General features: G+C 34.5%; 1 protein-coding gene across 1 annotated transcript; it reads right to left on the bottom strand.

Annotated features, from left to right (window-relative positions):
• Positions 1-7,788: 7,788 nt before the first annotated feature.
• Positions 7,789-9,169, bottom strand: LOC135604897 (heavy metal-associated isoprenylated plant protein 5-like). Its single transcript, XM_065094547.1, has 3 exons — positions 9,047-9,169; positions 8,860-8,944; positions 7,789-8,769 (listed from the first exon to the last, which is right to left on the bottom strand). Exons 1-3 carry the CDS (start codon positions 9,062-9,064, stop codon positions 8,156-8,158), a joined length of 717 nt encoding a protein of 238 aa, XP_064950619.1. The 5' UTR covers positions 9,065-9,169; the 3' UTR covers positions 7,789-8,155.
• Between the last annotated feature and the right edge of the window lie 2,093 nt (positions 9,170-11,262).

Here is an 11,262-nt window from a genome sequence, read left to right as displayed (position 1 = left end):
AGGTTAGATCAAATCTACAGTAGACTCTTGCTGTGATTACTTGGGGAGGTTTTAGATATTATGGGCAGTGACGTGATCCTTGTATCCTAGTTATTCTCTTGTGGTTGTTGCTAGAGTTTTGGGCAAGAGATTGAGATTTGTATATTCATTATTCTCATAGTGGATTATCTCTAGTTTGCCCTGTGGTTTTTACCCTTCACATTGAAGGGGTTTTCCATGTATATCTTGGTGTTCTGTTTGATTGTGTTTCCATTTTATTCTGCTGCGTATTATGGTCTTCTAGTATTTGTTCATATACAAAGGTTATTCCTCTTTATATCCCCATCATGGATATAGGTCACAACGACCGAACCACTATAAAATTTAGTTTACATTTACTTCTTACAATTTACCTTTACTGCAAACTGTCTTACTTTCTTTACTTCCTCATTATACTCTTACAAATGCTTTCAAGTTAAATACATTTCCGAAACGGGTTTAATCGAAACAAAATTTTGAACCGATATGATTTTTATCTACTGCACTAATTCACCCCCCCCCCCCCCCCCTCTTAATGTCGACTCGATCCTAACAAACATCTCTTTCTGAAATGATTTTTCATCGTACGAAGATTTTCAAAACCGATATTTTTATCTGCTGCATTAATTCACCCCCCCCCCCCCCTCTCTCTTAGTGTCGCTCTTGATTTTAACAGTTGGTTTCAGAGCCACGTTTTTCTCATTTGGTTTGACACCCAAGAGAAATGGCTCTTTTCGGCTTTAAGAGGGCTTTTATATCATTCGTTCTCCTACGTTCAATGGGACAGACCACATATTGAAAAACTCGAATGAGAGTTTTCTTGCTTTCTATTGATTTAAATTTATGAAACATTATGGAAAACGACTTTCAAAAGTCTTCTCTTCCAATAAACGATTGTAATGAGTTAGAGAAGAAGACTTTCTCTTTAAATGCCAAGGCTATGAATGTCTTGTTTTGTGCATTAGATAAAAATAAGTTCAATCGAGTGTCTATTTGTGAAATGGCTTTTGATATTTGGCACACATTCAAAATCACTCACGAAGGCACAAATAGAGTTAAAGAGTCTCAAGTCAATCTTTTAATGCATGATTTTGAACTATTTCGAATGAAATCAAGAGAAACTATTGTTGACATGTATACCTGTTTTATGGATATCATCAATGACTTAAAATCTCTTAGAAAATAATTTTCGAATCTTGAACTTGTTAATAAAGTTTTACGATCTCTTTCTAAAAATTGGGATCCTAAAGTAACGGTCATTCGAGAGGCCAAGGATTTGAATAATTTTCCTCTTGAAGAACTTATCAGGTCTTTGATGACCTATAAAATGACTTATGTGGCACATGACAAACTTGAGAATAACCTTCCAAAAGATAGGAAGAATTTTACACTTAGAACAAAAGAAGACCATTCGAGCGAAAGCTTAAGTGATGATGACATAGAATTCCTCAAAAGTAAATTTATAAAATTTATAAAATATGAAACTAAGAATAAAAATGAACACAAAAAGAAATAGTTGCCAAAGAAGAAGGAAACACTCAAGGTTGAATCGAGCACATCCGAAGACGAGAAGCAAACCTACAAAGACAATGTGGCGAATTATGCCTTAATGGTTTTCAACGACGAGATAACCAAAACCCCTTTACTTTATTTTGAAATTACTTAATACCTTTTCATGAGTTATTTTTTAAATTAGTTAGTAAATAAAAATAAAAAATGAAAAAGTATCATGCTTCACATTCTAAGTGACTTTGAAAAAATTAAAATTAAAGCATGACAATTGCATGACGAGTTAGATTCACTTAATTGAAAATGATCAATTTGTATGATTTTAATTTATAAATAATTTTACTTTATGTCGAAAATTATTTTTAAAATAATTTTGATTAAAAATACTTTATGATTAATGAAATCATGCTTGATGATTTAATGATTTAATTATGCATGATGATTTAATTATTTAATTATGCATGATGATTTGAAGTAATGATGATTTGAAATCATGCTTAATGAGTTTATATTTTGAAATTATGCATATTGATCTTTGTGATGTATGGCTTTTTGATCTTGTCGTGATGAACTTTGCTTTTAAACGATGATGCATATTTTTGTTTAGCATAAAAGACAAAGACATGCTTGTATAAAATCAAATTATTTAAATCGAAACAACTAAAAAGAGGAAAGTATTTTTTTTCTCTATCTTATCGATTTTTCAAAAAGATATTAATGAATCTATTTATATTTTGAATTTCTTAAAAGTGATTTTGATGATTTTTATTATTTGAATTTGAATGTGTTTTTTACCTATATCATGATTTTGATTCCTCGGAATTATAGCTTGAAATCTTTTATGAATCAAGATCTCTTATTATGTGTTCTTATATCATTTAAGAGGAGATTTTTTTTATGAATCATGATTTTTTGAATTATAACTTGAGATCTTTCATTAATATAAAAATCATGATCTTGACAACTTGAGATTCTTATCAAGATTATTTAATATATTTCTTCTTTTTGTTATCCAAAAGAATCATAATTTATCTCTTGATATTCATAATTTGTCTTCATGAATTGTATAATATTCATAATTTATCAAGATTGTTTAATATATATCTCATCACCAAGTTAATTTTTCTTGATATATTTTATGTAATGATTTGAAAAATGATGTAATGGGAAAAGTTTTACACATTAAGGGAGATAGTTTTGCTAGCTTGGATAAATTGGTGTAAAACTCACTTGATATGCTTTCAAACACTTGTCGAATGATTCTCCTTTTTGCCTATGATAAAGAGGGAGAAAATAAATGATGAATGTTTGGTACCAACAATCATGAAGTGATAAATGCTTAAAAAATTAATTTAATGTTTGGTATCATGAATGCTTTAGGATCATGATCAAAATGTTGATTTAATACATAAAGTGATAAATGCTTGAAAATTTTAATGTCTTAATATCATGTATGATATGCTCATAGTGATGATTGATTTTTTTTGGCATCATGCTTGAAGCAAGGATGAAAAGTAATAGTTTGAAGTTATGCATGTTATATATTGAAGACTCGAAACCATGTTTTGGTATCATGCATACCCAAGTAATATTGATTTAAAAATTTATTGATTTGGTATCATGCCCAACATGATAATGATGATGACTTGGCATTTCTTATAAGAAGACTTTATGAGTTAAGATTTATTTTCTTTATCAAATCATGATCTTGATTTCTTGATATTTAATATATGAGATTTTCTATGAATCAAGATCTTATTTTTGAACTCCCATGTTTCTTTTTATTATTTACTAAAAGGGAAGTAACACTTGCCAAATTGCTAAGCTTGCATGTTCTATAATGAAGTAGAACTTGCATGTTTCAAAAATTGCTAGCTTGCACTTCTCAAAATAGAAGAAAGAACTTGCTCTCTTGAACATCATAAGAATTGCTAGCTTGCTATCTCAAAAAAAAAGAGGAAGTTAGATTTACAAACTTAGACAACTCAAAATTGTTGCTAGCTTGTATGTTGTAAAAGCTTGCTCATCTCAAAAGATGCAAAAGTTTTGTCAACTTTTATATGTGTAAAATTTGCTAGCTTGCATGTTCCAAAATTATGTAAAACTTACTAAATTTGCTAGCTTGCAAATTGCATGGAGAAAGAATTGCTAGAATCGTAAAAATGCTAGCTTGCATGTTTCAAGTAGATGCAAATAACTTTCTATCTTGCATATATCAAAAGGTGTAAAAATTTTGTAAAAAAACTTACTAGCTTGCTTGATGATAAATGTAATAATTTGAAATTATATCTCAAAAACTTGCTAGATGCACTTCTCCTTTTTGTTGATGACAAAGGGGGAGAAGATGTGATGATGAGTTCAAGTATCAGGCTAAGAAGAGCAGAAATTGCCCTAAGGAAATTAGTGTTGTAGAGGTCAATTGGTCAATTGGGCAATATGCCAAAAGAGACGACGATGCACCAAAGAATCAGATGAAGCATCGATGAACCAATGACACGCCGGATAACATTTGATTCAAGATTTGTAATAATTATCTAGATCGAAGTAGGTTTTAAGTATGTAGGATTAACTATGATAGCGATCAAGACATAAATCAAAATGAAGTCCCAGAGTCAAGAACGAGATTTCGTTGGGAGTTCAAGAGTTTATCGGAAGTCCGGACGTTCGTCGGAAGTTCTATCAGAATTGACCGAGAAGTCCAAGAGCTTGCTAAAGAAGCTTGTCGAAACTCACCAAGAAGATCGTTGTGAAGTTCAGGAGCTTACCGGGAGTCCGTTGGAACACTACCGAGAGATCGTCAGAAGTTCGTCGGAAGATCGCCGAAAGCTCATCGGAAGAGACCTAGACTTACCAAACTTATTTAGCTTAGTGTATGCCTTAAAATTCGTAGTTAGCATATAATTAGGTTAGAATTAGACCAACTTAATTAGGAGACAATTGGGCCCAAGTTTAGGCTGTGTTGGGCCAAGTGAAAGGCCCAAATAGTGACCCAACAAGTGGAACCGTCATGGTACAGTCTCCGAGATTGTGTTAGGCGATGGTACCACTAGTCTGGGTGGCAGTACCACCCAGACACAGTCTCTAAGAGACTGTCAAGCGGTGGTACTACTAGACTGGGCGATGGGATCGCCTAATAGTAGGGTGCCAAGTAGTGGTACTACCAGACTAGGTGATGATACCACCCAGTGTCAGTGCTGTAGGCGATGGTACTGCCTAGCACAGGTGGTGGTACCGCCAAGACTCGGAAACCTAGGATGAGACACTTTTAGGCTCCAAATTTGAATCCACTTGATGCCTATAAATACCCCTATCATCCCTGATTAACAAACACAAGAATTGAGAGCAAAAAGAAACAGAAACGCTGTTGTAATCTTGTGAAAACTCTTCTCAAGCTTTAAGTGTTAGTCTTGTTTAAGAGAGGAGTGAAGGGGGTTGTAAAGGTTCTCTCCTGAACCTGTCAAAATGAGAATCGAGTTGTAAGGGTAGTTGATCTTTGCCCATTGGAGGAAGATCGTTAGTAGATGCCGATGGCCTCGACGGAAGAGGAATCGGTGGAGTGGATATAGGTCACGACGACCGAACCACTATAAAAATCTAGTTTACATTTTTATTTTGCTCTTTACTTTAATTACAAACTGAATTATTGCTTTCACTACCTTCCGAATATGCTTTCAAGTTAACATCTTTCCGAAATGGTTTTTCATTGTATGAAGATTTTTAAAACCGATGTTTTTATCCCATTCGTATGAAGCTAAGGAAGAAGTAGGGGCATGAGTGATGTGATGGAACGAGATTTGGGGGTAGAGATAACGCGTGAGGAGCATTGGAAAATAACACGTGGATAATGACTTGAGTAAGTAATGGCCTGCGAGATTTAGGGCTTAAGACCAAGATCATGATTTGTGGGCAACAACTTGGAGGAGGTGTCCATGTTGACATGTGTGAGCCAAGTCAAAGGCATTACCTGATCTTAAGAGTTGAGATTGTGAGGCATTACTTGGGTTAGAATTGGAAGATTGGTTTGAACCCATGGCTCATAGATGAGGTCATGCTCAATCTCCAACGACAGATCATAAATCTTCATTTTTTCAGTGTTATAGTTTTCAAAAGGGAAAGGATAAGCAAATGTTTGGGAGATCTTTAAAGACAATTGATTGGAAGAATTGTGAATTATCTTCCATGATCCAAATATCTTGAGAAAGGGGTTTGGAAAGATCAAGCAGGATATAGACACGGAAAATTTGCCTATAAAGCATGAGAGAATTTAGCCAATTTCGATAGCTAATCGACATATGATATTAGGTTGAAAAAATTTCACAAGCAAACCTGGGAACTTTTTTAAATTTGTTCAAGCATGGGTTAAAAATTCAATTTCAAAGGAAGAGGGAGCTTCTCCTCGAATGAACAAAGGGCCACCCAAGAGAACATACAACATTTCTATTTTAGAATTAAAATTGAAAGAAAATACATTCAGTTACAAGGTTAACAATTTGGCATTTTGTTAGTAATCTCTAAAGTCTAAGAGGGCAGACCGTAGGAAATTAAGTGAAGGAGTTTTGTTTAGAAATTTATCATATAAGGAGAATTGCGAGGAACGAATAGTCTTTAGTTCTATTGAGTAAATTTCGATGAAGTGAGAGGCTTGATCTTGGATCTTTGCAAGCTTAGCCTATAGGGTTGGGTTTAACTTTCATAAACTTACACCTTGAGTGCCACAAAAGAGTCCCGCCCATGAGAAAGGTGAGAAGTTCTTGTAAGGGTTCTTGGAGATAAAAAATAATTTGTGAGGAATGATTGGTTGCTTGATTCTAAGGATACGGGTGAGTGTTAGAAGGAGGGTTGATGAGAGAAGGGGCCGCCTCCAATGGAGTGGAGGATTTAGAAGCAATGATGTTGTTGGTAGCAGCATGTGAGGGATAGAGGCTTGAGAGGGAGAGGAGGGATCACCTTTGCTATAAATGAGAGCACCTCGCTTATGACCATCTTGTTGAGAGTTACTCGAAGGATAAAGATTATAAATTTAAATAAAAAAAATCTTTAGTGAAATAGCATCTATTACTATAAATATATCATGTCTATCCGGATTTTGATCGAAAAGCAAAATGTAAGAAAATACTATGTCCTCCTAGGTTTCTCTCTAGTGGATATAGAGAGAGTGAGAAGAAAAAGTAAAAGAAATTCTTCAGTTTATGCGAGAGGGTATACAAGAAAATTTATACTTGAGTTAAAGTTACTCAAATATTTGATTTCACAAGGTGAAGAATTTAGTTTTATTCTTAAACATAAGGAAATATTAAAATAATATCAAAGCCTAAAAGATATGAAGAATAGAAATTCAACTAGGATATTATCGATTCATATTCATTAAAAAAATTGATGCTAGAAATAGTTATATCTTATGATAGAAGATGATGAAAGATTTTTTTTGATGTAAGATCTAAGAAGAACATTGAAGGGAGGAGCATGTAAAGTTGAAAAGATAAATAGCAAAAACAGGAAAAGAACTTAAATAAATTATATTTTGTGCATAAGACACAAAATAGAGAAAAATACTTACTATAAGGATCTGTTGGGGTTGATAAATAACTTAGGAGTCCTAATATGATTTAAATCACTTGAGGATTCTGATTATGAATTCAAGTAGAAAAAAAAAACTTAGTGAATTAGGATTTATTACTATAAATGTCCCATATATGTCTAGATTCTCATGGATAAGCAAGATATGAAAAAATACTTTTGATGCTTATAGGTTTTTTTTTTCTGGGATCTAAAGAGGGTGAGAGAAAAAGTGAGACAAATTTTAAAAAAATTGTATGAGAGAGAATTTGTCCTTAAATTAGATGAAAATTTTAATATTTTAATGGATATAAGTAAAGGTTGTCGGAACAAACTTTCTAGTTAGTTCTTTGCTTATTGATCTCTGTAAATTTTCATTTGTTTTAACGATTGCTTTTCCCGAGCATTTATTGTATTTTTATTTAATATGAAATAAATTATAGACAAATTGCAAACGTTTGAGTAGAGTAAGTAGTGAATATGAGATTCCATCAATCCAGATTTTACATTTTACAAAGTCTTGATATAGATATTGGTAAACGTGAAATGCGATGCAATTATTTAGTAGATAAAAAACGAGTTGGAAGCCTTTTAAGTAAATTTGAAAAATGGGGATTAGTATCCGAAGGGTTGGAGCTACTCTACAGGTTGTAACAGGTGCCTCCACATCCCAATAGAACTCCTCCAAATATGAGCTGTAAAAAACAAGTTCTTTTGACAGAAAAATAGCTACAGCAATAGTTACGTTGGTGTATCGGCAAAACTCTCTCTCTCTCTCTCTCTCTCTCTCTCTCTCTCAAAGTCGATCATCTTATTCTCTTTTTCTCCTTGACTCCGTATTTTTAAGTTGGGAACAATCCCATAACAATTTTAATGCAGCTCTATACTAAGTCTACTTTCCAAAAACTTCCATCATCTAGAAAAGATTGGAAGGAATTACTACGATCCCTCGGTCTTCTTCTTCTTCTTCTTCTCTTTCCGGCTAAAGCTACTGGACTTTTTTTTTTCTTTTTTTCGTACCACTGTGCTTATTAGAAGATCGTTCTAACATAGTAATACGATCGGTTCCACCTTAGACAATCCTGCATGCACTTGGATTCTCTTCGCTGAACACTGAGGTGATCTGGTTCCGATCTCCACCACGGCCGTGATGCCAGTAACCATCTTCATCGTAGGGTCCGAGAGCAGCGTATCGAATGTCTTGTGATGGATAAGGGGATGATCTGTAGTTGTTGTAGCTTTGGATGACATAGTAAGGCGGATGACACGGGATGGCGCCATGTCTTTGAGGGTAGTAGTAGTTCCATTGTCCTTTTTGGATGCAATCGTGTGGGTAGTGATGCACCACCATGGGGATCTCGCCGACGTCTTTAAGATGCACAGGCAATGCGTCTTTGGCTTCAGGAGATGGCTTCTCTACTTGAACGACGGCATTATCTTGGGATGGGGCATCATCTTTGGCCGGCTCAGCCGGAGGCTGGTTGGCAGCATCTGACGCAGGTGGGTCGCTGCTTGGTGCTGCTTCTGTTGGCGGTGGTGGCTGCTCCGGGCCATTATTTTCAGTGTGGGAACAAATGGTAGCGATCTTTCTCGTCTTCTTGATGGCTTTAATGATCTTATCTGGATCAGCTGTGCCCACCACTGTCAGTTTCTGAGAAGCTAAATCTATGTTGACATTGTATACACCTGCAAAGATCCATGTAGTTGTCAGAACTTTGAGAACATGCATGAAGAATACTACTTCTCCTTCAACCTACTATTTCGAGTCATCATTACCATCAATACCATGCATTGCCCTCTTGATCCTCTGTACGCAGCCATTGCAGTCCATTCGGACCCGAAACTCCAGGACTCGAGCTTTCTGCAATTTAGACACACAAGAACGGAGATGCCAATTAGAAAGCATGTTCATGATCCCCTTTCCATCTATCTCCATCATTATTTCATAGACTTGCTTAATTACCTCTAGCTCGGGAACCATGTGAGAACTCGGATGAGGGATGCAGCGACCAATGCAGTTCTGTAAGCAGAACCTTGGAAGACAATGAGATGAGTGTTGCAGGCGATTGACTATTTGTAGCAGAAAAATGGAATTCCGGGCACCGAAAGAACACTCAGCTATTCTGCTTTTCTCGGGTCACTATTATTATTATTATCATTATTTTTCTCTAGGAGTGTAAATGGAGGCGTGAGATTGGCTTCTGCTTGCATCATGCAGCACTGAGGGAATTTGCTTTGCTCTAGAGAGAGAGAGAGAGAGAGAGAGAGAGAGAGAGAGAGAGAGGGGATGGGCGGCTTCTTGGTCAAAAGAGCAGCTGCTTTTCTTCTTCTTCTTCTTCTTCTTCTTTTCTTTTCTTTTCTTTTTTGTTTTGTTCACAGCTGAAGAATTCCTCCGGACAAAGAAAAGAATGGCTGTCGTTAGTGGTCAGAAGAGATGACACATATGTGCTTGAAAAAGACTTGTTTTCTGATGCCATCTACTTAGGTTGAAGGAGACATCCAACCTTGTTTATAGACGTCTGATGCCATCTGACCTGCCTAAAGATTTGCAAGCTGCACTGCAACAATTGGAGAAATCTTTTCATCACTGTTGGAGGAGAATCTGAGAAGAAAAGGAAGTTGCTAATACATTTATCTTGAAATATAAATTATATCTAAAAGTCGGTACATTAAGAAAGAAAGATTCACTTCTTTGCCTTTCCTTTTCGTCTTGTGGACTATCGATAGGTCGTGAAGGATAGAGGAACTTTTATCTCCCTCTTCTTTTTTTTCTTTGCTTTATTCGGAACTCTACCCATCTTTCTCTTCCATGTCAGATAGTAGGACAAGTGTCTATTCTTCTGGTGCAAGCTAAATGTGACATGTAGAATATAAACTGTGTGAGTTTTGTATGTGGCGTAAGTAAAAAAATCACAATACCTAAAGTTATCTATAAAAATATTGTAAAAAATTAAAACGTTTAGTAGAAGATTATATATATATATATATATATATATATATATATATATATATATATATATATATATATATATATATATATATATATATATATATATATATATATATATATATATATATATATATATATATATATATGTATATATAATGTATTACAAATACAAACAGTAGACATAAATAAATTTCATTATATGATACAAAAATGTTACAATAATAATAATTGAGTTTATTATAAGCATAAAGTTACAAATTTATACAAACAAAATTAGTGAAAAAAATACAAAGATATATTAAATAGTTTGACTTATATTTGACTTAAGACACTAAGACACAAACGATGTCATGTTTAAGTATTCCACTCTTGGATATTAGACTTATAGATCTGAAAGTTTCATATCTAATATAGCCGCTCATTGAGAGTGGTAGCTAACCTTACGAGGATAATTAAGTGTCAATAAATGATTATCAACTCTCGGTATCATAAGAGGAATATCCTATGTGTTCTTACTTAAGCAAATCCCTAGCTAGGGTCGATCAAATCATAATGAATTCGATAAACGTGAGATTAGGATTGAGAGAGGAGTTCTTTAGGCGAATTTGATTAGAGTAAGACTCATATAGATTTCATATAGGTCTCATAGTGTCATGCCCATTATATGATCTTTAAGATATTAGATAGATACTAGACTATAAATGCACGGTAATTGAGAGCAAATAGGTCCAATAGATTAGATCCCTCTATCTTGTTTGAGGACTATGGCATAATGGCATAGTACGCTTGTAATCGATGAGTTGAGTGAATTATTACGGGGATAATAATTCATTGAGTCAGAAAGAGTTCTAATAAGTAAAACTCATGACCAACTTAGTATTAGGCCTAGACGATCATACATATATGGTAGATGATACGACAGTAGAGGATTGGATATTTGATATTTAATAAGCCTTTGTTTAATTGGATCCATTGGGTGAAACCCAATAAGTGCTTAGAGTGGATATTTGGATACAGATCCAATTCCCATTCAGCTAGCGATAATTAGATTGAGATCCAATGTCTAATATATTAGGGTAATTGGATGAAGATCCAATACCCAATAGAGCAGGACCCATTAAGATTAAGTTAAGATGACTCTCTATAAATAGGAGAGGGACCAAAGCGTCATGAGTTAGACTCTTTAGCTGGCCACCTCCTATTCTCCTCCCTCCCTTTCCTCCCCTACA

This window comes from Musa acuminata, chromosome BXJ2-2 (assembly GCF_036884655.1).
Source record: "Musa acuminata AAA Group cultivar baxijiao chromosome BXJ2-2, Cavendish_Baxijiao_AAA, whole genome shotgun sequence".
NCBI lineage: Eukaryota > Viridiplantae > Streptophyta > Magnoliopsida > Zingiberales > Musaceae > Musa > Musa acuminata.
Note: the sequence above shows the minus strand (reverse complement) of the source record. Positions and strands in the feature narration are given on the sequence as shown.

What these genes read in the sequence shown, in the direction of transcription:
- LOC135604897 (XM_065094547.1), bottom strand. An exon ending in GGCAATGCATGGTATTGATG is followed by an intron (nt 8,770 to 8,859) that starts GTAATGATGACT and finishes GGATCTTTGCAG; the next exon opens with GTGTATACAATGTCAACATA.